At 46.1% G+C, this 23,747-nt stretch overlaps 2 protein-coding genes across 2 annotated transcripts in view; one reads left to right on the top strand and one right to left on the bottom strand.

Annotated features, from left to right (window-relative positions):
* The window catches only part of LOC132571225 (zinc finger protein 709-like), a 1,224,940-nt gene that overhangs the window by 162,493 nt on the left and 1,038,700 nt on the right, over positions 1-23,747 (top strand). The gene's annotated exons all lie outside the window — the stretch shown is intronic.
* On the bottom strand, positions 5,938-22,057 carry LOC132571249 (zinc finger protein 345-like). Its single transcript, XM_060237992.1, has 3 exons — positions 21,811-22,057; positions 13,525-13,651; positions 5,938-8,103 (listed from the first exon to the last, which is right to left on the bottom strand). Exons 2-3 carry the CDS (start codon positions 13,628-13,630, stop codon positions 5,996-5,998), a joined length of 2,214 nt encoding a protein of 737 aa, XP_060093975.1. The 5' UTR covers positions 13,631-13,651; positions 21,811-22,057; the 3' UTR covers positions 5,938-5,995.

Genomic DNA, 23,747 nt, shown 5'->3' with positions numbered 1-23,747 from the left:
TAGCATGGCCAATGGCTGGATCTGATGGGAGTTGTAGGCAAAAAGGCAATTAAGGATCCGCCAATGCGGTTTGAAGACCTATACCGCTGAATAATTGTACTTACTGGATTGTTTTAATGTTGTTAAGTTAGTGTTCACTGTTTTATATTGTTAAATTTAAAGGCTTTTAACTACTGTATGTTTTTATAAAATGTTGTTAGCCGCCCTGAGCCTGCCGAGGTGGGGAGGGCGGGATATAAATAAAATTATTATTATTATTATTAAAAACCATCTGGAGAGCTACCGTTGGCCACCCCTGCTTTAGAGGGTGGACTCTATGGCCATTGTACCCCCCTGACCACTCTGTCCTCCCCAGGCTCCATCCCCAAATCTTAAGGAGTTTCCCAACCTGGAGCTAGCAACCCTACCCTTTCATACTCTGCTGGTGGCCAGTGGTGACCTGGTAACCCTAGTCTGTTCCCCTCTGATTCCCCACTCCTCCACTTACACCTGCTGGAATGGCCTTGGGTCAGCCATAGCTCTCACAGGAGTTGTCCTTGAAAGGGCAGCTGCTGTGAGAGCCCTCTCAGCCCCACCCACCTCACAGGGTGTTTGTTGTGGGGGAGGAAGATAAAGGAGATTGTGAGCCGCTCTGAGACTGAGTGGAGGGCGGAGTATCCCCATGTCGCACCCATCTCACAGGGTTGGCCTTGAAGTGGCTCTCCTCCTTTCTCCAGACTTGGGGACAGAGAGTGGTGCTAGGAAACGAACTATCCCAACGACACCCACTTATTTGTGGTGTGCTGCAGGGAGCGGTTTTTTCTCTGATGTTATTCAACATCTACCTGCACCCCCTCGCCCAGATTGCCCAGAGGTATGCGCTGGGTTGTCACCAGTATGCAGATGACACCCAGCTCGATCTGCTGATGGGCGGTCGGTCTGACTCCACCCTAGAAGATCTGTCCACAGCATTGCAAGCTGTGGCAGGGTGACCCCAGCTGAGTGGACTGAAATTAAATCCGACAAAGATGGAGGTCCTGTATCTGAGTTGCCGTGTTTCGGGACCAGAGGTCCGTTTACCAACCTTCGATGGAGCGCAGCTCATGCTAGTGCCCAAGGTTAAAAGCCTAGGGGTGCTCTTGGATCCTTCTTTAACAATTGAGGCCCAAGTAGCTGCCACTGCCAGGTCAGCCTTTTACCATCTGCGGATGGCAAGGCAGTTGGTCCCCTTTCTCAAACGCGACAACTTGGCAACAGTGATCTATGCTACAGTCACCTCGAGACTGGATTACTGTAATGCTCTCTACATGGGGCTGCCCTTGTCCCAAATCCAGCGACTCCAGCTAGTGCAGAATGCTGCAGCCAGGCTGCTTATGGGAGTTCCTTTACGGGAACACATTCAGCCTGTGCTGAATGTACCAGATTCGCTTGAAAGTGCTGGTTATTACCTTTAAAGCCCTATATGACCAGGGTCCTGCATACCTTAGGGACCACCTTTCCCTGCACATGTCACAGCAAGCACTTCGGTCCGGGTCTCAACCTCCTTCCGAGGTTGGTAAAATGAGCACCCAGCTTGCTGAGGGGGGGGGGGGCGTGGGGGGAACCTGTTGACAGTTCCCAGCATCAAAAGCTCAAAACAGCAAGAGCCAGGGCCTTTTCTGTTGCTGCCCCTAGCTGGTGGAATGAGTTGCTGGTGGAGGTTGGGGCCCTGCAAGAGCTCTTACAGACAGTTCCGCAGGGCCTGCAAAACGGCACTCTTCCGCCAGGGATTTACATGAATGGTAACATCTGCAGCAATGGGACTGGCCATAAGAACACCTCCAATGGCCTACTTCAGTGCGCTATGGCGATCCTGAGACCTCTGAGTATAGCTAACCACCAGAATTTAAATCCATGTCTTAAATGATTGTAGCATATGCAATCGTTTTTATGTTTTAATTGTATTGGTCACACTAATGTGTTTGTGTCGACCCTTGGTTTGAGCCGCCCTGAGCCTGCCTTTGGTGGGGAGGGCAGGATATAAATTATATTAATAAATTAATAAATAATTCCAATGTCTTCTTCATAGTTGCCACGCTCGACATCCCCAATGTGATGATGTCACATGGAAGTGATGTTATCACACCAGGGACGTAGTATAGCAACGCACTGGTATTTGGGGCAAAATTCTATGGTTACCATAGAGTTTTGCACAAAATCCCAGAGCGTCGCCACTTGACATCCCCAGCATGATGATGTCACTTCCACGTGGCGTCATCACATCAGGGACATCATTCCAGATTGTGGCTGTTGGGGGAAGGGCTTCCCCCCACTGGCCAGCTGGATGGCAGCAGGCAAGAGTCTGCAAAATTGAGGGATCCCCCGCTCCCGCCAGTTTGGTGTAGTGGTTAAGTGCGCAGACTCTTATCTGGGAGAACCAGGTTTGATTCCCTACTTCTCCACTTGCAGCTGCTGGAATGGCCTTGGGTCAGCCATAACTCTGGCAGGAGTTGTCCTTGAAAGGGCAGCTGCTGTGAGAGTCCTCTCAGCCCCACCCACCTCACAGGCTGTCTGTTGTGGGGGAGGGAGATAAAGGAGATTGTGAGCTGCTCTGAGACTCTGAGTGGAGGGCAGAATACAAATCCAACGTTGTCGTCTTCTTTACATCACAGTTCTGAGACTCAGTTTGTCTTAGTAGATAACATCAAACTATTTCCCAAATGTTACCACGTTCCTGCAGAGCAGAAATCCTCTGCTCTCTTCTCTTCCTTAGCAGGAGACGGCCACTGAACTGAGAGGTTTAAATATTACATCTCCTAGTTGTAATTTTTTTCTCCGTGCACTCTGTCTGACACATTGGTAGAGCCAACCCACGTCAATTTTGCTTTGGCACATGCTTGGAAAATCTGTCTTACCAATCGGCTTTCATTTACCCCGCTTGATTTTTTAATTTTATTTATTTTTGAAGCGCTGGACTTTCCCCCTTGCTCCGTCTTTAAAAAAAAGTTCTCTTTTTCTAACAAGGGGGTTCCAGTCTCGTTAGGCAAAGTTCAGCTTTGTATGATACACAAAAGCTATAGCAACTGGCTGTCATCTTCTTCCTTCTTCCTCCCTCTTGCTTCCTTCTGCATAACAGCTTGCTTTGCAAGGCTTGTTCAATCGCACAGGAGCTACAGAGCAAAAGCTCTATTTTCTCCATTGGCTGAGGCTCCTCCCTTGGGGGGGAGAGAGGGAAGGGGAGGCAGAGCTTGCTTTCCCAGGCTCTCTCAATCGCACAGCAGAGCTACTGAGCCAAGCTTCTCTTCCTTCTGTTGGCTGAGGCTTCTCCCCCTCCTGGTCTTCTGAGGAAGGAAGGAAAGAAAGAGCCAGAGCTTCCTTTGCCCAGTTCCATGGATCCCATGAGAGAGATACAAAGAAAGCACCGAGTGCTAATGTTTTAAACATGTTTTGTTTTAAAGATTTTTTTTAAAAAAAATTTGTGTGTGTTTGTCTATGTCCTTTATAAAGTTTACGTCTCTGCTGCCTAATCTTAAATAGGGACACACACGGCCCGGTCCGACATGGCTCGGCCCAACATGGTCTCATTTATCTCAGATTCGGTAACGACTGGGTGCTTGCACAGGGGACTACCTTTACCTTTAGTAGGTGCAGAGAAGTCAGTGTTGGCAGTCAGTTGAGTCATGCAAAGTTAGGAGAACATTTAAGCCTCTGATAAATTATGAAAAGGAAATGAAAATCCAACAAGCTCCCATTCTAAAAGAAACTCAGTTGTCTTTAGGCCGGGATGCAAGGACAGCAAGGCATTAAGGATGCACACAGAGGGGTCATTTCACATAAAAAGAGGTGCCGGAGCTCATTAGTAAAACTCATTTGCATATGCCACACACCCCTGACATCACCGGAAGGTGGACTCAATTATATATCAGCTCAGCATCTACCTTCAAATGCTTCTTGGATTATAATTGTGATAATAAAACCTGACTCCCATCATACTTTTTCAATTACTTTCCCCTAGGTGGCCACAGTAGCCTGATGAAGATTTCCATCGGTCTGCTTAATATGTTTTGGTTGTTTTCCCCTTTTTGTGGGGTAGAATATTAGAAAGTTTGTCAAATCTTAGAGTGCAGCAAAACTCTCACCGCGGTTTGAACAATGGAGCCCAGAAGCAAGTATTTTTGGGGGGAGGGAGTAAGAAAGAAAGAGCACAATAAAATTTAGAGGTTCTGGAATTCCACTCCTATGAGCTCAAAATGAGGCCTGCACACAGACACACACACACATTTAAAAAGGGCAAAGCCAGTGATCCTCAATACTTTTCAAAGTGGGACCCACTTGCAAAGTAACACCATAGCACTTTCCAACTTCCAAGCATAACATGGAGGGATTTATCATAAGTTCACTCTTCCCAAGTATACATTTTATTTTGTGCACACGTGTTTCACATTCATAAGTATACACTACAGCATCACTGAGCTAAAAGCTGCATTTTGTGACTCTTTCATATGTTACACAAAGAAACCAAAATTTGCCCTTTCTTGCATTTCTGCTAGTGGCATAGCTCTAAAGGGAAGCAAGTACCTTGCTTGTCTTATGAACATATGAAGCTGCCTTCTACGGAGTCAGACCCTCGATCCATCAAAGTCAGTATTGTCTACTCAGACTGGCAGCAGCTCTCCAGGGTCCCAAGCTGAGGTTTTTCACGCCTACTTGCCTGGACCCTTTTTAGTTGGAGATGCCAGGGATAGAACCTGGGACCTTCTGCTTACCAAGCAGATGCTCTACCACTGAGCCACTGTCCTTCAGAATCCAGCATCTCCAGTTCAAAGGACCAGACAGTAGGTGATGTGAAAGGTCTTTGTCTGAGATCCTGGAGAACCATACTACTGGGAATTTTTTTTGGTAGCAGGAACTCCTTTGCATATGAGGCCACACCCCTGTGATGTAGCCAATCCTCCAAGAGCTTTCAGGGCTTTTAGAACAGGGCCTACTGTAAGCTCCAGAAGGATTGGCTACATCAGGGGGGTACAGCCTGATATGCAAAGGAGTTCCTGCTACAAAAAAAAAAAAGCCCTGCTGGCTATGATGGAGAAAGTATGAGACAACTTCATATGTTCCTATCCTACCAGTTTGAAAACAAAACCTAGGCAAACGTGTTCAAGAATGCAAAGGACTGCGAACAAATGAAATGATGTGTATTTCCCCCCCCATGCACACATGTACAATGCATCTTAATAAGAAGATGAAGAAGAAGATATTGGATTTATATCCCGCCCTCCACTCCGAAGGGTCTCAGAGCGGCTCACAATCTCCTTTACCTTCCTCCCCCACAACAGACACCCTGTGAGGTGGGTGGGGCTGGAGAGGGCTCTCAAAGCAGCTGCCCTTTCAAGGACAACCTCTGCCAGAGCTCTGGCTGACCCAAGGCCATGCTAGCAGGTGCAAGTGGAGGAGTGGGGAATCGAACCCGGTTCTCCCAGATAAGAGTCCGCACACTTAACCACTGCACCAAACTGGCTCTCCAATATTAATAAGAACATAAGAGAAACCAATGGCCCATCCAGTCCAACACTCTGTGTCACACACTGGCCAAAAAAATCCCCAAGTGCCATCAGGAGGTCCACCAGTGAGGCTAGAAGCCCTTCCACTGTGCCCCCCCAAGCACCCAAAATAAAGAGCATCACTGCCCCAGACAGTTCCAACAATACGCTGTAGCTAATAGCCACTGATGGACCTCTGCTCCATATACTTATCCAATCCCCTTTTGAAGCTGTCTATGCTTGTAGCCGCCACCACCTCCTGTTCTGTTGCATTGCATTGCATTGCATTGCATTATGTCCCACAAGGAGACAACACAGATATCACCCCCCCTGCCCCAAGATCTCAGTGCTACTCCTTTGTTACTGATTTAAGCTGTCAGGATTCTCTGGCTGTTTGTGATGTTGCAGATTTGAACAAGGACGCTTCAGAAATTAAAATGGATGTTGTTTGGCCCACTGGCAACTCTTTCTCCCGTGTGTGGATTTATTTATTGCAAAATTTAGGCATGTGCTTCCCTTGAAGCACTTTCCACCCTCCAAACATTCATGCTGTTTCTCCCCTCTGTAGGTTCTTTGACGAGAAGTAAGGGTTGCACGCTGACTGGTGCTCTTTCCACACCCTGCTCTGTCCTAGTTTGATTGCAGTTATGTGAAAAATGGCTTGTGCTCCCCCTATCGGTCTTTCTGCACTCTGAGTATTTATATGGTTTCTCTCCCGTGTGGGCTCTTTGGTGAGAAGCCAGAGAGGAGCTCGCTGTAAAGCTCCTTCCACATATTGAGCATTGATACGGTTTCTCCCCTGTGTGAGTTCTTTGATGATTCTTAAGCTTTGTGCTCAGACGGAAGTTCTGGCCACACACTGAACATTTATATGGTTTCTCTCCTGTATGGACTCTTTGATGTTTTATAAGATGTGTGTTCCATATGAAGCTCTTTCCACACTCCAAGCACACATATGGTTTCACTCCCTTGTGCATTCTCTGATGCTCATAAAGGCCAGATTTTGAAAAAAAGCACTTGCCACAATTTGAACATTTATGTGGTTTCTCCCCTGTGTGAAGTCTTTGATGGGAAATTAGGGATGAGCTCACTGCGAAGGTCTTTCCACACTCTAAGCACTGATATGGTTTCTCTCCTGTGTGGATTCTTCGATGGGAAGTGAGGGATGAACTCACCTTGAAACTCTTTCCACATTCCAAGCATTTATATGGTTTCTCCCCACTGTGAACTCTTTGATGTTTAATAAGGTGTCTGTTCCATATGAAGCTCCTTCCACACTCCAGGCATTTATATGGTTTCACTCCTGCATGCATTTTTTTATGTTCATTAAGGCTAGACTTAGCACAAAATTGCTTTCCACAGTCTGGACACTGGTATGGTTTCTCTCCTGTGTGAAGACGCTGATGCGTAATTAGAGATGAGCTAACCTTGAAACTTTTTCCACACACCAAACATTTATAGGGGCTCTCCCCTAGATGGATACTTTGATGCTTGACAAGGTGTATATTCCATCTGAAGCTCTTCCCACATTCTAAGCATTCATAGGGGTTCTCTCCTGTGTGGAGTCTCTGGTGTGAAACAAGATTTCCATGATGACTAAAACTCTTTCCACACTCCATACATTGATATGGTTTCTCACCGGTATGGAGTCTTTGGTGGGATACCAGATTTCCTTTGTGACTGAAACTCTTTCCACAATCCAGGCACTTATACGGTTTCCCTCGTGTATGAACTTTTTGATGTGAAACAAGATTTCCACTGTGGCTGAAGCGCTTTCCACATTCTAAACATTTATACGGGTTTTCTCCAGTGTGAGTTCTCTGGTGTTTGTCGAGGCTTGACTTGGTGCAAAAACTCTTCCCACACTCTGAACACTGATATGATTTCTCCCCCGTGTGGGTTTTTTGATGGGAAGCAAGAGATGAACTCAGTTTGAAGCTCTTTCCGCACTCTGAGCATTTATACGGGCTCTCTCCCGTATGGACGCTTTGATGCCTAATAAGGTGTGTGCTCCATCTGAAGCCCTTTCCGCAATCCAAGCATTTATATGGGTTTTCTCCTGTGTGCGTTTTCTGATGGCTATTCAGGCTTGATTTAGCAGCAAAGCATTTAGTGCAGAAAGAACACTTATATGGTTTCACCCCGGTATGGATTCTTTCATGGCGAGCAATATCTGCACTCCGACTGAAGCGCTTTCCGCACTCTGAGCAAGTATATGGTTTCTCCCCAGTGTGGATTCTTTGGTGTCTAATCAGGTTGGACGTCTGACCAAAGGTTTCACCACAGTCTGGGCATTCATACCGTTTTTCTTCTCTCTCCCCTGTATGAATTCTCTGATGTCTCTTAAGGTTTGATTTTCTACTAAATTGTTTCACACATACGGGACATTTATTTCTCCTTTTCTCAATATATTGTTCTTGTTGGAATGGGATTTTATGGACAGACTCACTCTGAGAAGTGTGAGATTCATTTCTCCAAGCCTCCAGCGGGGTTTCCTCCTGTGTTTTTGTTTGCTCTGGATTCACAGTGTTGTTTTTCAGCTCAGGATGATCAGTCTTTTCTATAGACACTCCATGAGTTTCCTCCTCTCTCTTGATCCAGTCACCTCCTGGAATATTTTTTTAAGAGAGAGAGAGAGAGAAAGAAAGAAAGAAAGTGACTAACAGAACTTTTGATCATGGAACAAAAGTAAACTCACTGCTCTGAGGATACAGAAAAAAACACTGAGCTGGAAAGGACTTTTTAGACAATAATTGCTCAATTGAAATCTGCCCCTTAGTATAAATATTTTCAGGAAAATCATTTAAGAGCCCCTTATTTGGTTAATATTTCTGCTCAGCGTCTAAGAGAAGAAGACCGCAGATTTATACCCCGCCCTTCTCTCTGAATCAGAGTCTCAGAGCGGCTTACAATCTTTTATATCTTCTCCCCCCACAACAGACACCCTGTGAGGTAGGTGGGGCTGAGAGGGCTCTCACAGCAGCTGCCCTTTCAAGGACAACTCCTGCGAGAGCTATGGCTGATCCAAGGCCATTCCAGCAGGTGCACGTGGAGGAGTGGGGAATCAAACCTGGTTCTCCCAGATAAAGAGTCCACACACTTAACAATAACATCAAACTGGCTCTCACAAAGCTTTCACAGCATTACAATCTCAGACTATGCCAACAGATGTACTGACAGGCAGATATTTAACAATTCCCCTGGATCAATGTATTTGTTCATGTAGAACTTCTGTGGAAGATTTATTCCACTATGTAATGGTTTGTCCATTATATTCCGATCCTAGAACAGGGGTGGGGAACCTTTTTTCTGCCAAGGGCCATATGGATATTTACAAAATCATTCATGAGCCATAAAAAATTATCAACTTAAAAACAGTGCTCCACCAAGGGAGAATGATTCAGGCCAGCAAAAATAATGCAAATAATTGTTTTCTATTTGACGTCATGTGGGGGAGAGCCTAATCTGGAGCACACACACACACGGCCCACCACCCTAGGCAAATGCATAGGTCCAGGGCTTTTTTGTAGAAAAAGTCCAGCAGTAACTCAGTAGCATATTAGGCCACATCCCCTAATATTAGCATATTAGGCCACATCATCTGGGATAACCAAGTGCAAACTGAACTGTGACAGTAACTTTTCCAGGCCCTGCAGCAATTCTGGCCGAGCAGTCAGGCCCCAGGAAGGCTGCCGCACAGTACATCTAGGCCCTGTGATCCCTGCCTGGCCCTGTGGAGGCTGCTGCACAGTGCAGCTGGGCCCCACAATCCTTGCTGGCCAGCCAGGCCCCAGGGAGGCTGCCACGTGGCTCGGTTCGGCCCAGCAATCCCCGAGGGCCACACCAAGTGACCACGAGGGCCGCATACGGCCCTCGGGACAGATGTTCTCCACCCCTGTCCTAGAAGTAGATTCCTATTGGGATTACTAAATTGACTGCATAATTTCTCTGACAGTGAGAAGCTAATTTATCTGTTGTCGGATGTGAACACTCAGGTCTCCTATAGGTAGCACCCTTTGCACTAGCAGCCGGAAAAGTCAGAGCAGATGGTTATTAGGAATGCAACTTATTGAGATGTAAGGCATTGGCATAGTAATATAGCCACAATTGAAAACAGAATTTTATAAATGTTGTTTACATTTTCAATTTGAGGTATTTTAGACATTTTAGGTTCTATATAACTTGAGTAACTGAATAACTGTATAATCTGAATTCAATAACTGAATGTGGTTTTTATGATATTAGGGATGCAACTGCTTTTTCTTCTTCTTTTAATTGTAATGGCCAATGGCCGCATACAATAAACAACTATTTATTTATTTATACTAAACTCACTGCTCTGAGGATACAGAAAGAACCACCAAGCTGGAAAGGACTTTATAGACAATAAAGTCAAATGGCAAATGAAGTGCAGTCTTGTAAAATGTAAAGTGATTGCACACTGGGATAAGAAAATCCCAGGCTTATAGTATGGGCTTAAGGGGTGTGAACATTCCGAGATGGAGATGGGGAAAAAGATCTTCGAGTCGTAGTGGACAGTTTAATGAAAGTGTCAACCCAGTGTGCTGCAGTGGTGAAAAAGACAAATTCTGTGTTAGGGATTATTAGGCAAGGGATTGAACATAAAATGGATGATATTATTATAATGTCCCTGCATAAATCTATGGTGTAGACTCATTTGGAATACTGTGTCCACTTCACGTCACCATATCTCAAAAAAGGCATTGCAGAGCTGGAAAAAGTACAGAGGAAGGTGCATTCCTAGCAAATGGTTGTTCAACTACTGCTAGAAGACTTCCAGAGAAGGAGAAGCCATTAAGGTTGCCAGTCCTCAGTTGGGGGCAGGGTATCCCATGGTTTGGAGGCCCTCCCCCTGCTTCAGAGTTATCAGACCGGTCCCCATAAGGTATAATGGAGAATCGATCTGTGAGTATCCAGGGCTCTAGAGAAGCTAATTTTTTGAGGTAGAGGCACCAAATTTTCTGCATAGCATCTGGTGCCTTTCCTTAACCCCCCCCTCCAATTTTCAAAAATATTGAATCAGGGTGTCCAATTCTGAGCCCCCAAAGAAGGTACCCCTATCCTCCATTATTTCCAATGCAGGGAAGACATTTTAAAGGAGCATAGTCCCTTTAAATGTTATGGCCAGAACTCCCTTCAGAGTTCATTCATGCTCATCCCAACCTTATTTATTTATTTATTTATTTATTTATATTAAGATTTATACCCCGCCCTTCTCACCTAAGTGTCTCAGGGCGGCTTACAACATAATAATTAAAACAACTTCAGTTTAAAACATTTAAAAATACAATTAAACCATAAATTAGTAAAAAAACAAGATAGAATAAAACCGGCGGCCTATAGATACATTTTGTTCCATCCAAGATGTTTTACATTGTCAGCTAATGTCATAGGCCTGCCGGAAGAGGACTGTCTTACAGGCCCTGCGGAATTGCCCTAGATCCCGCAGGGCCCGCACCTCTTCCGGCAGCTGGTTCCACCAATAAGGTGCCGTTATTGAGTAGGCCCGATCCCTGGTGGATTTTAGACGGGCCTCCTTTGGCCCGGGGACTACCAACAGGTTTTGTGAACCTGAGCGTAGTACTCTCTGGGGAACGTGTGGGGAGAGACGGTCCCTAAGGTAGGCAGGTCCTAGGCCATATAGGGCTTTAAAGGTAATAACCAACACCTTGTACCGGACTCGGAATATTACTGGCAGCCAGTGCAGACCCTGGAGCCCCGGCCGAATGTGCTCCCATCTTGGGAGCCCTAATAACAGCCGGGCAGCAGCGTTCTGCACCAACTGCAGTTTCCGGGTCCGGCACAAGGGTAGCCCCATGTAGAGGGCATTACAGTAGTCCAGCCTCGAGGTGACCGTAGCATGAATCACTGTTGCCAGGTCGTCACGTTCCAGGAAGGGGGCCAACTGCCTCGCCCGCCTAAGATGAAAAAAAGCGGACTTGGCAGTGGCTGCTATCTGAGCCTCCATCGTCAATGACCTTGCTCCTGTCTCCTCCACCCCCAAAGGCCCCAGATATTTCCTGAGTTGGACCTGGCAATCCTAGAAACTACCCACTCACACACACACCCTGGAGACTAAGAGAACAATCCTAAGTAGGTCTACTCTGAATTCTGCTATGTTCTATTCAATAGGGCTTTACTGCCAGGAAAGTGTCCTTATGATTGTACTGTGATTCTCTTACTGGGCTCTGTTTCTGTACCTCTTCCAATGACTTATCCTGCCACATATCAAACAGCATTAATAACAGGGAGCTATCTCCAGCTAGTCTATAATTTCAACTGTCCTGGGTGGTGGGAATTAACATAAGAGAAGCCATGTTGGATCAGGCCAATGGCCCATCCAGTCCAACACTCTGTGTCACACAGTGGCTCAAAAAACCAGGTACCATCAGGAGGTCCATCAGTGGGGCCAGGACACAAATTGAGATTGTGTTCTAATCAATGTCCGTGACACAAGGCAGAGATATACTTAAGAGGCCTCCTTTGAAATCACCTTCTGCCCTAGTCACATACATGACTGGTAGTTCAATTGGGTACCTTCTGGTCCAAAGAAAATCACTTTCAGGTGCAGTATGGAGCCATTGTAATTAGTTATGTATAGTGCCAAGTGGTCCCTCAGAGACTCTGGTCACCACACTGTTTTAACCTTCATAGTCTACCCAAACACTGCCAAGGAAGAAAAGTTCCAGGAAGGGAACTGCTGGGAGGAGTGAAGAGATCACACAAAGAAACAAGGATTTCACTGTCAAAGCGAGGTTCTTTCCTCCTTTGCAAATGGGAACCACTATTGCATTGGAATTTTGATTCTTCTCTCCTTTCTTCTACTTCCCCACAGGAGAAATCTCTGTCTCTGTTAGCTGTACATTGATTATTTTCACTTGCTTGATCTTGTCTCTTCTTGGTCTGTTAAGCTTTACTTAAGATATTTCTTTTGTTTTCATTTATTCTTTGTGCTCTTGTTTGGTTATAGGTGGTTCATGTTTACTTCATTGTGTGTGGTGTGCTTTCGGACGTGATTTTATGTTATTTTTAATATACCCGTATTCATAGCAGCAAGATATGTCATATTAAATCATTTTAGCCTTGTATTTATGTGACTCAAGCGGCAGCTATTTGTTGATTTGTTTAATTCTTATAATACCACTTACAGATGTACTTTCAAAAAATAATAAATTAAAAATTTCTTGTGCTGCCAAACAAACAAACAACCTTTGTGCAAGCTTGTGCCCAAAGGCTCATTGGAGCGTCTCCAACCATCTGCAAACTTTGTGAAGGAAGACATCCCCTACTTCCTCCCCCTCCTCCTGCTACCGTCCGCTAAGTCTCCCCCCACCCCCAATTTTGTTCAGAGTGGCACCAACAGAGAGCAATGTGGGGAAGTCAGAATTCAAAAAAGGACTTTTAAAAAGCAGGAATGCAGTTCTGGCTGGCTTGGCATCAGGAGTGTGGCCAAATATTCAAATGAGTTCCTGCTGGGCTTTTTCTACAAAAAAGCCCTGCATGAAGCAATGGTGATGTCAGGGGGCGTGGCCTAATAGGCAAATGAGTTCCTCCTGGGCCTTTTCTTTTAAAAAAAGCCCTGGTTTGAAATATAGCAGAAACATAGCGCAGAGTGGTAAAGCTGCAGTACTTCAGTTCTAAGCCCTGCTCACGAGCTGAGTTCGATCTCAGTGGAAGCTGGGTTCAGGTAGATGGCTCAAGGCTGACTCAGCCTTCCATCCTTCCGAGGTCGGTCAAATGAGTACTCCGCTTGCTGGGGGGAAAGCGTAGATGACCAGGGAAGGCAATAGGAAACCACCCCATTAAAAAGTCTGCCGTGAAAACATTGTGATGTCACCCCAGAGTCGGAAATGATTGGTGCTTGCACAGGGGACTACCTTGACCTTTTTGAAACATGGAGAAATTGCTACTCTATCTTTGTTGACTGCGTAGTTTAGAGAGAAAGAGAAGAGGAGGCAAATGTGTCTCCTGGGGATTTCATTGTCATTCAGGCACAAGAAATCCTTACCTGGGGAGATGTCCAGCATTGGTTCTTCCTGGGTAATGCCCCCCAACTGTAGCTCCTGACAGGTTTTTGATGGATGCTTTTTGGACTCAGAGGAATCAGTGGACATCTTGACAAGTGGTCCGTGTACCTGAAAAGGCAATGCAGAATTCCAGGGAAAGGGGTTAGAGGAATGCTCTCAGAAGGTAATCAGGGTCAGCCCTGGTTAGTACACCAAGAAAGTTCAGGATTGCTATGCAGAGACAGGCAACGGCAGACTCCCTCAGTTTAAGAACATAAGAGAACACGAGTAGATAAGAGAAGCCATGTTGGATCAGGCCAATGGCCCGCAGAGTCCAACACTCTGTGTCACACAGTGGCCAACCTCCCCTCCCCCCCCCCGCCAAAAAAAACTAGGCACCATCAGTGGGGCCAGGACACTTGAAGCCCTCCCACTGTTGCCTGCCCCCCAACACCAAGAATACAGAGCATCACTGCCCCAGACAGAGAGTTCCATCAATACCCTGTGGCTAATAGCCACTGATGGACCTCTGTTCCATATCTTTATCTAGTCCCCTCTTGAAGCTGCTGTTTGTCTGTCTCCAGAAGTCAGTTGCGTCTTGACATCACTTTCCATCTTTACCACAAGCAAGAAGGCGGACTGTACCCCACCCCATTGTTATCCTCTGCAGTCGAAACTGGATACACCACCAGCCCTCAATATCTTCGATCACTACTTAGAAGTGACAGAAAAGCACCCACATTCGTACACTGAGACTCTCTAGGTCCATCACTGTTGTGTGTTGCCTGCCTTGGTCTCTGTTTCTGCAGTCTGGGGATGCCCCATTAACCATTCTCAGCATGTTGTTAAATTTGTCATTATTTAAGTCTCTCAAAATTAATTCTATGAGTGGAGTGATTACTGAATGGGTGATTACAGACCGGTACTTTGGGCTGACTCGGAGACAGTTCTGAAATCGACCCAAAAGATCCTTCCACACACAAACATCTGCTGCCCATCCTCATTCAGCCTCTGCAGTGTGACTCGAAAAGCTACCACTTCCAAAGTGGCAGCAAATTTTTGAGCCGCACACCAGTCACCTCCTTAGCGTCTGGAAGCGGAAGGGCCCGAGCGAGGTGCCTTGGCAGTGTGAAACGGACAAGCCACCCCAAATCACATTCAGCTTTTAAAAAAATAAACTGTTCAGTGCACATGCACACATGTGTGCTCATGCGCATGACTACTGAAATGTATGGGGGGAACCCAAGCTGAGTGGCAGGAATGGTGCGCAATAGCCGTCTGAGTACGCCCATGTCGCCCCATGGATGGGATGGGGACGGCTTGTGGGGGAGCATGTGGAGGCTGTTTTGGGATGCCTCCCATCCACCCCAAAATGCCTGTCTATTACCACCCAATAAGTCTTTGTTCTTATGCACATCGAACAAAGTGCATGTCCTTGAATATTAAGAACAAAAGAACAGATTGGATTTATACCCTGCTACTCACTCAGAGTCTTAGAGCAGCTTACAATCTCCTTTTCCTTCCTCTCCCCACAACAGACACCTTGTGAGGTAGATGGGACTGAGGGAACTCTTTTGAGAATGCTTTCAAGATCACTCAGCAGGTTCATGTGGAGGAGCGGGGGATCAAACCTGGCTCTCTCAGATTAGAAGTCCACTCTCTTAACCACTACACCAAACTGGCTTTAAGGAACTATCTAGCACACCTTGAAATTTCACAATCACTTATCTATATTTTGAACTCCCAGTAGCATACCAGTGCTGGACAATTCTGTTTTCCCTCTTACCCGAAGGAAGAAGAGAAGGTTTTCATAATCCACGCCCCTCTCTTGGGTTTTTAGATGAGTGCAGAATAAGCATAGACTTCCAGTGGGGAAAAAAATAAGAACATAAGAACAGCACTGCTGGATCAGACCAGTGGTCCATCTAGTCCATCAGCCTGTCTCACACAGCAGCCAACCAGTTCCCCTAGAGGGCCAACAACAGGGCATAGAGGCTGACGCCTCATAAAAACAAAAGAAGAGCCTTGCTGGATCAGATTAACAGTCCATCTAGTCCAGCATCCTGTCTCACAGTGGCCAACCAGTTCCACTGGAAGTACAACAACGTCATATAGGCCAAGGCCTTCCCCTGGTGTTGCTTCCTGGCTCTGGGATTCAGAGGTTTAATGCCTCTGAATGGGGAGGTTCCCCTCAGTCACTATGGCTAGTAGCCACTGATGATTTATCCTCCATGAATCTGTCTAATCCCCTTTTAAAGTTGTCTATGCCTGTGGCCATCACTACATCCCTTGGCAGCATATTCTACATTTTAATCGCCTGCTCTCCCTTCTGTCCCTCTGGAATCTCTCAGCAACAAGTGAGTGGGGCTGTGAGGAAGGGCCTTGAGATGAAATGTGGAATGTTTTCAGCATGCCTCTATTTCTGTCCATGAAACAGAAGATATGCAGGTGCCACATGCAGTGGTCAACTCATGGAAAAAGTATTACATAAACAGGCAATCTGGAGCAGACACTTTAGACATGGTGTGGAAGAAGAAGAAGAAGAAGAAGAAGAAGAAGAAGAAGAAGAAGAAGAAGAAGAAGAAGAAGAAGAAGAAGAAGAAGAAGAAGAAGAAGAAGAAGAAGAAGAAGAAGAAGAAGAAGAAGAAGAAGAAGAAGAAGAAGAAGAAGAAGAAGAAGAAGAAGAAGAAGAAGAAATAATTCAATTTATATCCCTTCCTCCAACCAGAATCTCAGTGTCTCAGAGTGGCTCACAATCTCCTTTACCTTCCTCCCCTACAACAGACACCCTGTGAAGTAGGTGGGGCTGAAAGAGAACTCACAGAAGCTGCCCTTTCAAGGATAGCTCTTTGAGAGCCAGGTCCGGCGCGTGGAGTTCTGCCACCCAAGGCAGAACCCCAACATGCGCCCCCTCCAAGTTGAAATGCGTGCGCACCATGACAATGTCACTGTGATGTCATCATGCAGGCTGCTGAGCACTCAATGCCACTTTTTCGCTCAAAGCTGAAGGAACCCGTCACCTTTCCCTTCCCCTAAGCCCTCAGAGGACGCAAGGGGAGGGAAACACGGCTCTTTCGGCATTGAGGGAATGGAGGAAAATACTCTGATCCCTCAAAGCCAAAGGAACACGCCGCCTTTCCCTTCCCCTGTGCCCTCAGAGGATGTGAAAGGAGGGAAACGTGGCTCTTTTGGCATTGAGGGATTGGAGGAAAATCCTCCAATCTCTCAAAGCTGAAGGAACAACCCGTGCTTTCAGTCCTGGGTGCTCTCCGGGTTCACCCAGGATTGAAAGTGCCATTGTTTTTCGGTGCTGAGGTGGCTGGAAGAGTTCCTCTGACCACTCAGTGCCCAGAAACAATGCGCCCCACAAGAGCCGGCGCCTGAGACAATTGCTGAATATTGGCTAATGGAAGTGCCGGCTCTGGTGAGAGCTATGGCTGACCCAAGGCCATTCCATCAGCTGCAAGTGGAGGAGTGGGGAATCAAACCTGGTTCCCCCAGATAAGAGTCTGCACATTTAACCACTACAAGAAATTGGAAGCATGAACCTGAAGAGACGGGATAGTTAAGAACACAAAAACATAAGGGAAACCATGCTGAATGTTCTGGAATTCTGGCCCCACTGGTGGACCTCCTGATGGCACTTGGGTTTTGGCCACTGGGTGACACAGAATGTTGGACTGGATGGGCCATTGGCCTCATTCAACATGGCTTCTCTTATGTTCTTAACCTTAAAGAGGTAAAGGTAGCCCCCTGTGCAAGCACCGAGTCATTACCGACCCATGGGGCGATGTCACATCATGATGTTTTCTTGGCAGACTTTTATGGAGTGGTTTGCCATTGCCTTCCCCAGCCATCTGCATTGCTCCCCCAGCAAGCTGGGGACTCATACCTCATACCAAACCTTTAATGGCATAATAGATTCAGATAAAAATACACAGAATATAAAAATTTAAACATTGGAGATAAAATCAAAATAAAACCGAGCTTACAGATACATTCAAACATGGTCAGAATTAAATTTAAGGATGTCAGCCAGAAATTTTGCCACAGCCTCACTAACCACCCCCTCAGTATCACTCAATAAATAATAACAGGGTGGCAGAATAGACAAATCTGGAGAAAAAGAAAGCTTGCCAAATAAATCTTTACGGAGGTTATGGTAAAAAGAACAATCAAGCAATATATGCTGGATTGAGTCAGGGGTATTCGCTCCACAGGAGCAAAGTCTGTCGGCTAAAGGGACTCGCTGATATCTCCCTTGTAAAACTTTGGAGGGAAACGCGTTTAGTCTGGCCAACATAAATGCCCTGCGATGACTTGGAGTGGTTAGGTCTGATAGATAATTGGGCATTTTGCCACAAAAAGCATAAAGACCTAAGGAAGCTGGAGAGCAAGTATAAGGGAGAGTTGGCCGTAATTTCGTTTCCTCCAATTCCCACAGTCTCAGTTTAATACATCTGAAGATATATGACTCTTCAGAGGTAGAAAAATCATCTACCTCTAACCCCAATTGATTGAGTTTAGACAGAAGCACTGCTGTCCAGGACGAAATATATGGGTCTCTTTTCATACAATCAAGAAGGCTGTTGGGATCTGTTCTAAAATGAATTTTGAGCCAGAATTTAAACACTGCAATCCAGGCTTTTGTCTCCACCAAAGACTGACCCACTTCAGAGCAGAGAGCAAAGTAGGACACACATTTTGGCAAACCAAGAATTTGTCTAAAGAATGAGGCTTGAATGCCCTCCACTTTCCTGGTAAAAGCTGAGATCCATATAGGGATACCATAGAGGATTTGGGCAAGCGTTTTGGCTTTGAATACTTTAATAGCTGCTGGAACTAATTGGTTGCCCCTTGCAAAGAAAAACTGTTTAATTTGAGCAGCTGAACACTTAGCCAAGTTGATGGTGTTGTTACGATGTGAAACCCAGCTTAACTTGTGGTTAAAAGTGATCCCCAAGTATTTAAAATTTTTTGTTTGCTCGATTGTTGAATTGCCAATAAACCATCTCTGTGGGCCCCAAGCTGGGGACTCATTTTACCAACCTCAGAAGGATGGAAGGCTGAGTCAACCTGGAGCCAGCTACCTGAACCAGCTTCCTCTGGGATCGAACTCAGGTCATGAGCAGAGCTTAGGATTGCAGACCTTATTTTGAATATAAAGCATTCAGAATCCTTTTAAAGCTACTTTGACATTACTTAACAATTCTTATTATAGTTAAATATATTCCCAGAAAACCGCTCCCAGATATATTCACAATATAATATCTCTTGGACACATGTTACTCATTTTATTACTGCCCAGTTAGCCTAAATTCTTTCTCAAATAAAATAAAACTTTCATTAACACGTCAATGAATCCCCAAACTTCGTGTATGTGTGTGTGTAGAAATCTGAACCCTCCCTCACCAAAATTTGGAAATCTGAACCCTCCCTCACCAAAATTCTATAAACCACCAGGGGCTACAGAAGTAGAGATGCCAGCCTCCAGGAGGAGGGATCTGAGGTTCCCCTGGAATTACTACTTGTCTCCAAAGTACAGAGATCAGTTCCCCTGGAGAAAATGGATGCTTTGGAGGGTGGACTCTGGGGCACTGTACCCCGCAGAGGTCCCTGTTTTCCCCAGGCTCCATCACCAAAGCTCCTGGAATTTCCCAACCTGGATAAGAACATAAGAGAAGCCATGTTGGATCAGGCCAGTGGCCCATCCAGTCCAATGCTGTGTCACAGAGTGGCCAAAAAACCAGGCGGCATCAGGAGGTCCAACAGTGGGGCCAGGACACTAGAAGCCCTCCCATTCCTTCTCTACCCAAGCACCAAGAATACAGAGCATCACTGTCCCAGACAGCGAGTTCCACCAATATGCTGTGGCTAATAGCCACTGATGGACCTCTGCTACAGATTTTATTGATTTATTTAGTAGGCTTATATTCCGCCCTTTCCCGTAAATGGGCTCATATTTATCCAGTCCCCTCTTGAAGCTGTTTATGCTGGCAGCCGTCACCACCTCCTGTGGCAGTGAATTCCATGTGCTGATCACCCTTTGGGTGAAGAAGTACTTCCTTTTATCCATTCTAACCCGACTACTCAATTTCACTGAACATCCCCGAGTTCTCGTATTGTAAGAGAGGGAGAAAAGTACTTCTTTCTCTACTTTCTCCATCCCATGCATAATCTTGTAAACCTCTATCGTATCACCCCTCAGTTGGCATTTCTCCAAGCTAAAGAGCCCCAAGCGTTTTAACCTTTCTTCATAGGGAAAGTGTCCCAACCCTTTAATCATTCTAGTTACCCTTTTCTACACTTTTTCCAATGCCGTAATATCTTTGAGGTGTGGTGACCAGAATTGTACACAGTACTCCAAATGAGGCCGCACCATCGATTTATACAGGGGCATTATGATACCAGCTGATTTGTTTTCAATTCCCTTCCTAATAATTCCCAGCATGGTGTTGGCCTTTTTTATTGCAGTCGCACACTGTCTTGACATTTTCAGTGAGTTATGTGGCAACCCTTACTCTCCCCATTTCCGGCTGGGGGTGAGGCCCCTCTATCTTCCCTCTTTTTCTCCTCTTGGACAGCCGCTCAGCTGCTCTCAGTACATGCCTCGTGGAGCACATCCACTCTGGATAAAGCCTTATTTTTCTGCTTAACAGGTGAGTCTGCTAATTAGGTAGCGATTTCTGCTTATCCTGCGGTTGGCCTGAGCTGTGGTTTCCATAGGTAGGGTTGCCAGATCCAATTCAAGAAATATCTGGGGATTTTGGGGGTGGAACCAGGAGCAAGGCTGTGACAAGCAGGACTGAACTCCAAAGGGAGTTCTGGACATCACATTTAAAGGGACCACACACCTTTTAAGTGCCTCCTCCCCAACTGAAAATAATGAAGGATGGGGCGCCTTTTTGGGGGGCTTATAGAATTGGACTCCCTGGACCAATCTTCTTGAAACTTGAAAGGTGTTTTGGGGAGAGGCACTGGATGCTATACTGAAAATTCAGCATCTCTGCCTAAAAAAAACCAGCCCCCCCCCCCCCCCCCCTAGTGCACAGATACCCGTGGATCAATTCTCCATTATACCCTACAGGAATTGGTCTTCATAGGGAATAACGGAGTGCCCAGCAGACATTTCCCTCCCCCTCCACTTTCTGATGACCATGAAGTGGGGGGAGGGCCTCCAAACCAGGAGATTCCCTGCCCCCACCTGGGGATTGATAACACCTGAAATAAACCACTGTGTTCCTTAAATATTGCAAACTGAAGAGACATAATGTGTCATGTGAGCTTTTGCCTTTGCGCCAGAACATAAGAAAAGCGGCCAGTAGTAGGGTGAATAAACACGGATTGAACCTTGGACCCGTGTTGCCACACCTGTTGGATTTTGGACTGCTACCCAAGCAAGAAGTAGCACATTTATTGGTACTGTCCATGTCTATCAACGAAAGGAATTATACAGCGGACTTTGGTATCTTCTCAGCAATTGGAACTTAATTTGTATTTTGAGCTGTGCTGTATTCATGGACATTTGAATGTATTTTGGTTTATGAGATATGAGTGAGAATATATGAATAAAATATATAAGTAATATTTGTGGAGCATTCATTTGCAATATTTAAGTAATGCAGTTGTTTATTTCAGGTGTTATCAATCAATACACTAGGGTTGCCAACCCCCAGGTGGGGGCAGGGGATCCCCCAGTTTGGATGGCCCCACCCCCGCTTCAGGGTTGTCAGAAAGCGGGGGGGGAGGGGAGGGAAATGTCTGCTGGGAACTCTATTATTCCCTATAGAGATGTATTTGATCTGCGGGTATCTTGGGCTTTGGGGGGCCTGTTTTTTTGAGGTAGAGGCACCAAATTTTCAGTACAGCATCTAGTGCCTCTCCCCAAAATACCCCCCAAGTTTCAAAACGATTGGACCAGGGGGTCCAATTCTATGAGCCCCAAAATAAGGTGCCCCTATCCTTAATTATTTCCTATGGAAGGAAAGCATTTAAAAATGCTGTGTGCTGGCCCTTTAAATGTGATGGCCAGAACTCTCTTTGGAGTTCAATTATGCTTGTCACAGCCTTGATCTTGGCTCCACCCCAATGTCTCCTGGCTCCACCCCCAAAGTCCCCAGATATTTCTTAAATTGGACTTGGCAACCCTGCAGTACACTGCGGTTTCCGTGTTGCTCACCTGGGGATTGGCAACCCTACCCACAGGGGACAGCCATATATCTAGTAGGGAGTGAAATTGCTGCTCACATTTGTAGCCCTGTGGGTCAACCACACTGAGACGCTCTTACCTGCTTCACTTGTCCTCTGCTGGACTCATCAGGAAACCTCCAGCCAGAACAACTCCCTGGGAAACGGTGTTTTGCCTCCAGCTCTGTATTCCCTAAGCAGAAGGAGCACAAGCTGCTCAGGCGTCACACAAATCTGGATCAGCTTCTTCCTGCACCTTTTTGCCTTCAGCAAGGCAGAGCTCCTGCAGAGAGACAAAAAAACCAAAATGCAATGGGAATCCTATTTGCAAAAAGCTCAAATCGGAGTGGGGGGAGTTAGGGTGGGAAGTGACATCAACGCATGTCTGTTTTCTGGGGGCCTCTCTGGGAATTCAAACACATCCTTTAACCCATTGTGACCCACTGCCCACCAGCTAGATGTAGCTCTGCTCACTGTACCTCATTCCATTGTTTGACGAAGTCTGCATGCATACCAAAGCTTACATTCTTATAAAACTCTGTTGGTCTTAAGGATGCTACTGGACTCCTACTTTGTTTTACTATTTCAGACCAAAGCGGCTGCCCACCTAGATCTAATGCCATAGTGACCCACTCTCTAGAAAATGCACAAGTGGGTTTGTTTGTTGTCCCTGTGTAGGACTGTTTTAAATGTGGGTAGCCATGTTGGTCTGAAATAATAGGACAAAGTTTGAATTGAGCGCAGGAGTGGCTCGGGAACCACATGTGGCTCTTTCACACATATTGTGTGGCTCTTGAAGCCCCCACTGCCTTGCAAGACAGCTGCTTGGAGAAGCATTTAAACTTAAAGTTGCTTTCTTTCCACCTCTCCCTCCCTCCATCTATTTTCCTTCCTCCCTTGTCTCAAACATCTGATGTGTATTCTCTGTGGCTCTTACCTTAAATGTGTGTGGCCACCCCTGGTCAAGCGGCACCTTGAAGACCTACAACGTTTAATTTTGGGTATAAGCTTTTGTGTCATTCACACTTCTTCAGATATTAAAGAGAGTTCTGGCCCCCACATTTAACGGACTGCACACCTTTTAAATGCCTTCCCACCATTGGAAATAAAGGATAGGGGCACCTTCTTTGAGGGCTCTTAGAACTGGACCCTTTGGCCCAATCTTTTTGAAACTTGGAGGGTCTTTTGAGGAGAGGCACCAGATGCTCTGCTAGTTTGGTGCCTCTATCTCAAAAAAGCACACACGCCCCAGATACCCATGGATCAATTCTCCATTATACTCTATGGCAGGGGTGGCCAATGGTAGCTCTCCAGATGCTTTTTGCCTACAACTCCCATCAGCCCCAGCCATTGGCCATGCTGGCTGAGGCTGATGAGAGTTGTAGGCAAAAAACATCTGAAGAGCTACCGTTGGCCACCCCTGGCCTATGGGAATCGGTTTCCCCTGGGAATAACGGAATGCCCAGCAGACATTTCCCTCCCCCCCACTTTCTGATGACCCTGAAGAGGGGGGGAGGGCCTCCAAACGGGGGGATCTTCTGCCCCCACCTGAGGATTGGCAAAGCAAAAGGAAGCTGCATTTTCAGCCCTTGGGGGGCGCTCTGGGGCATTTCCGCCTACCAAACTGTAGGTGCCGCTGGATAAATTAGCTGCCAAATTGACAGGAATGGGGCAGAAAGTCTCTGTTAGCAGCTAGATCCAGGTGGGTAGCCGCGTTGGTCTGAAACAATAGAACAAAGCAGGAGTCCCGTAGCACCTTTAAGACCAGCCAACTTTCATTCAGAATGGAAGCTTTCGTGTCCTCGTCTGAAGAAGTGTGCATGCACACGAAAGCTTACATTCTGTTTTTTGATCTTAAAGGTGCCGCTGGTCTCCTGCTTTGTTCTGTTAGCAGCTGTTTCTTCGCTTGGTTAGGTTTTTAAAATAATAATAATAAAAAAATATATTCCTAGAGATAGATCCAAGCGGGCAGCCGTTTTGAACGAAGCAGGAGTCAAGGTGCATTTAGAACGTAAGCGTTCGTGTGCTCTTTAGCACA

This window comes from Heteronotia binoei, chromosome 5, assembly GCF_032191835.1.
Source record: "Heteronotia binoei isolate CCM8104 ecotype False Entrance Well chromosome 5, APGP_CSIRO_Hbin_v1, whole genome shotgun sequence".
NCBI lineage: Eukaryota > Metazoa > Chordata > Lepidosauria > Squamata > Gekkonidae > Heteronotia > Heteronotia binoei.
The sequence above is the reverse complement of the archived record's forward strand: the minus strand, read 5'-3'. Positions and strand labels throughout refer to the sequence as shown.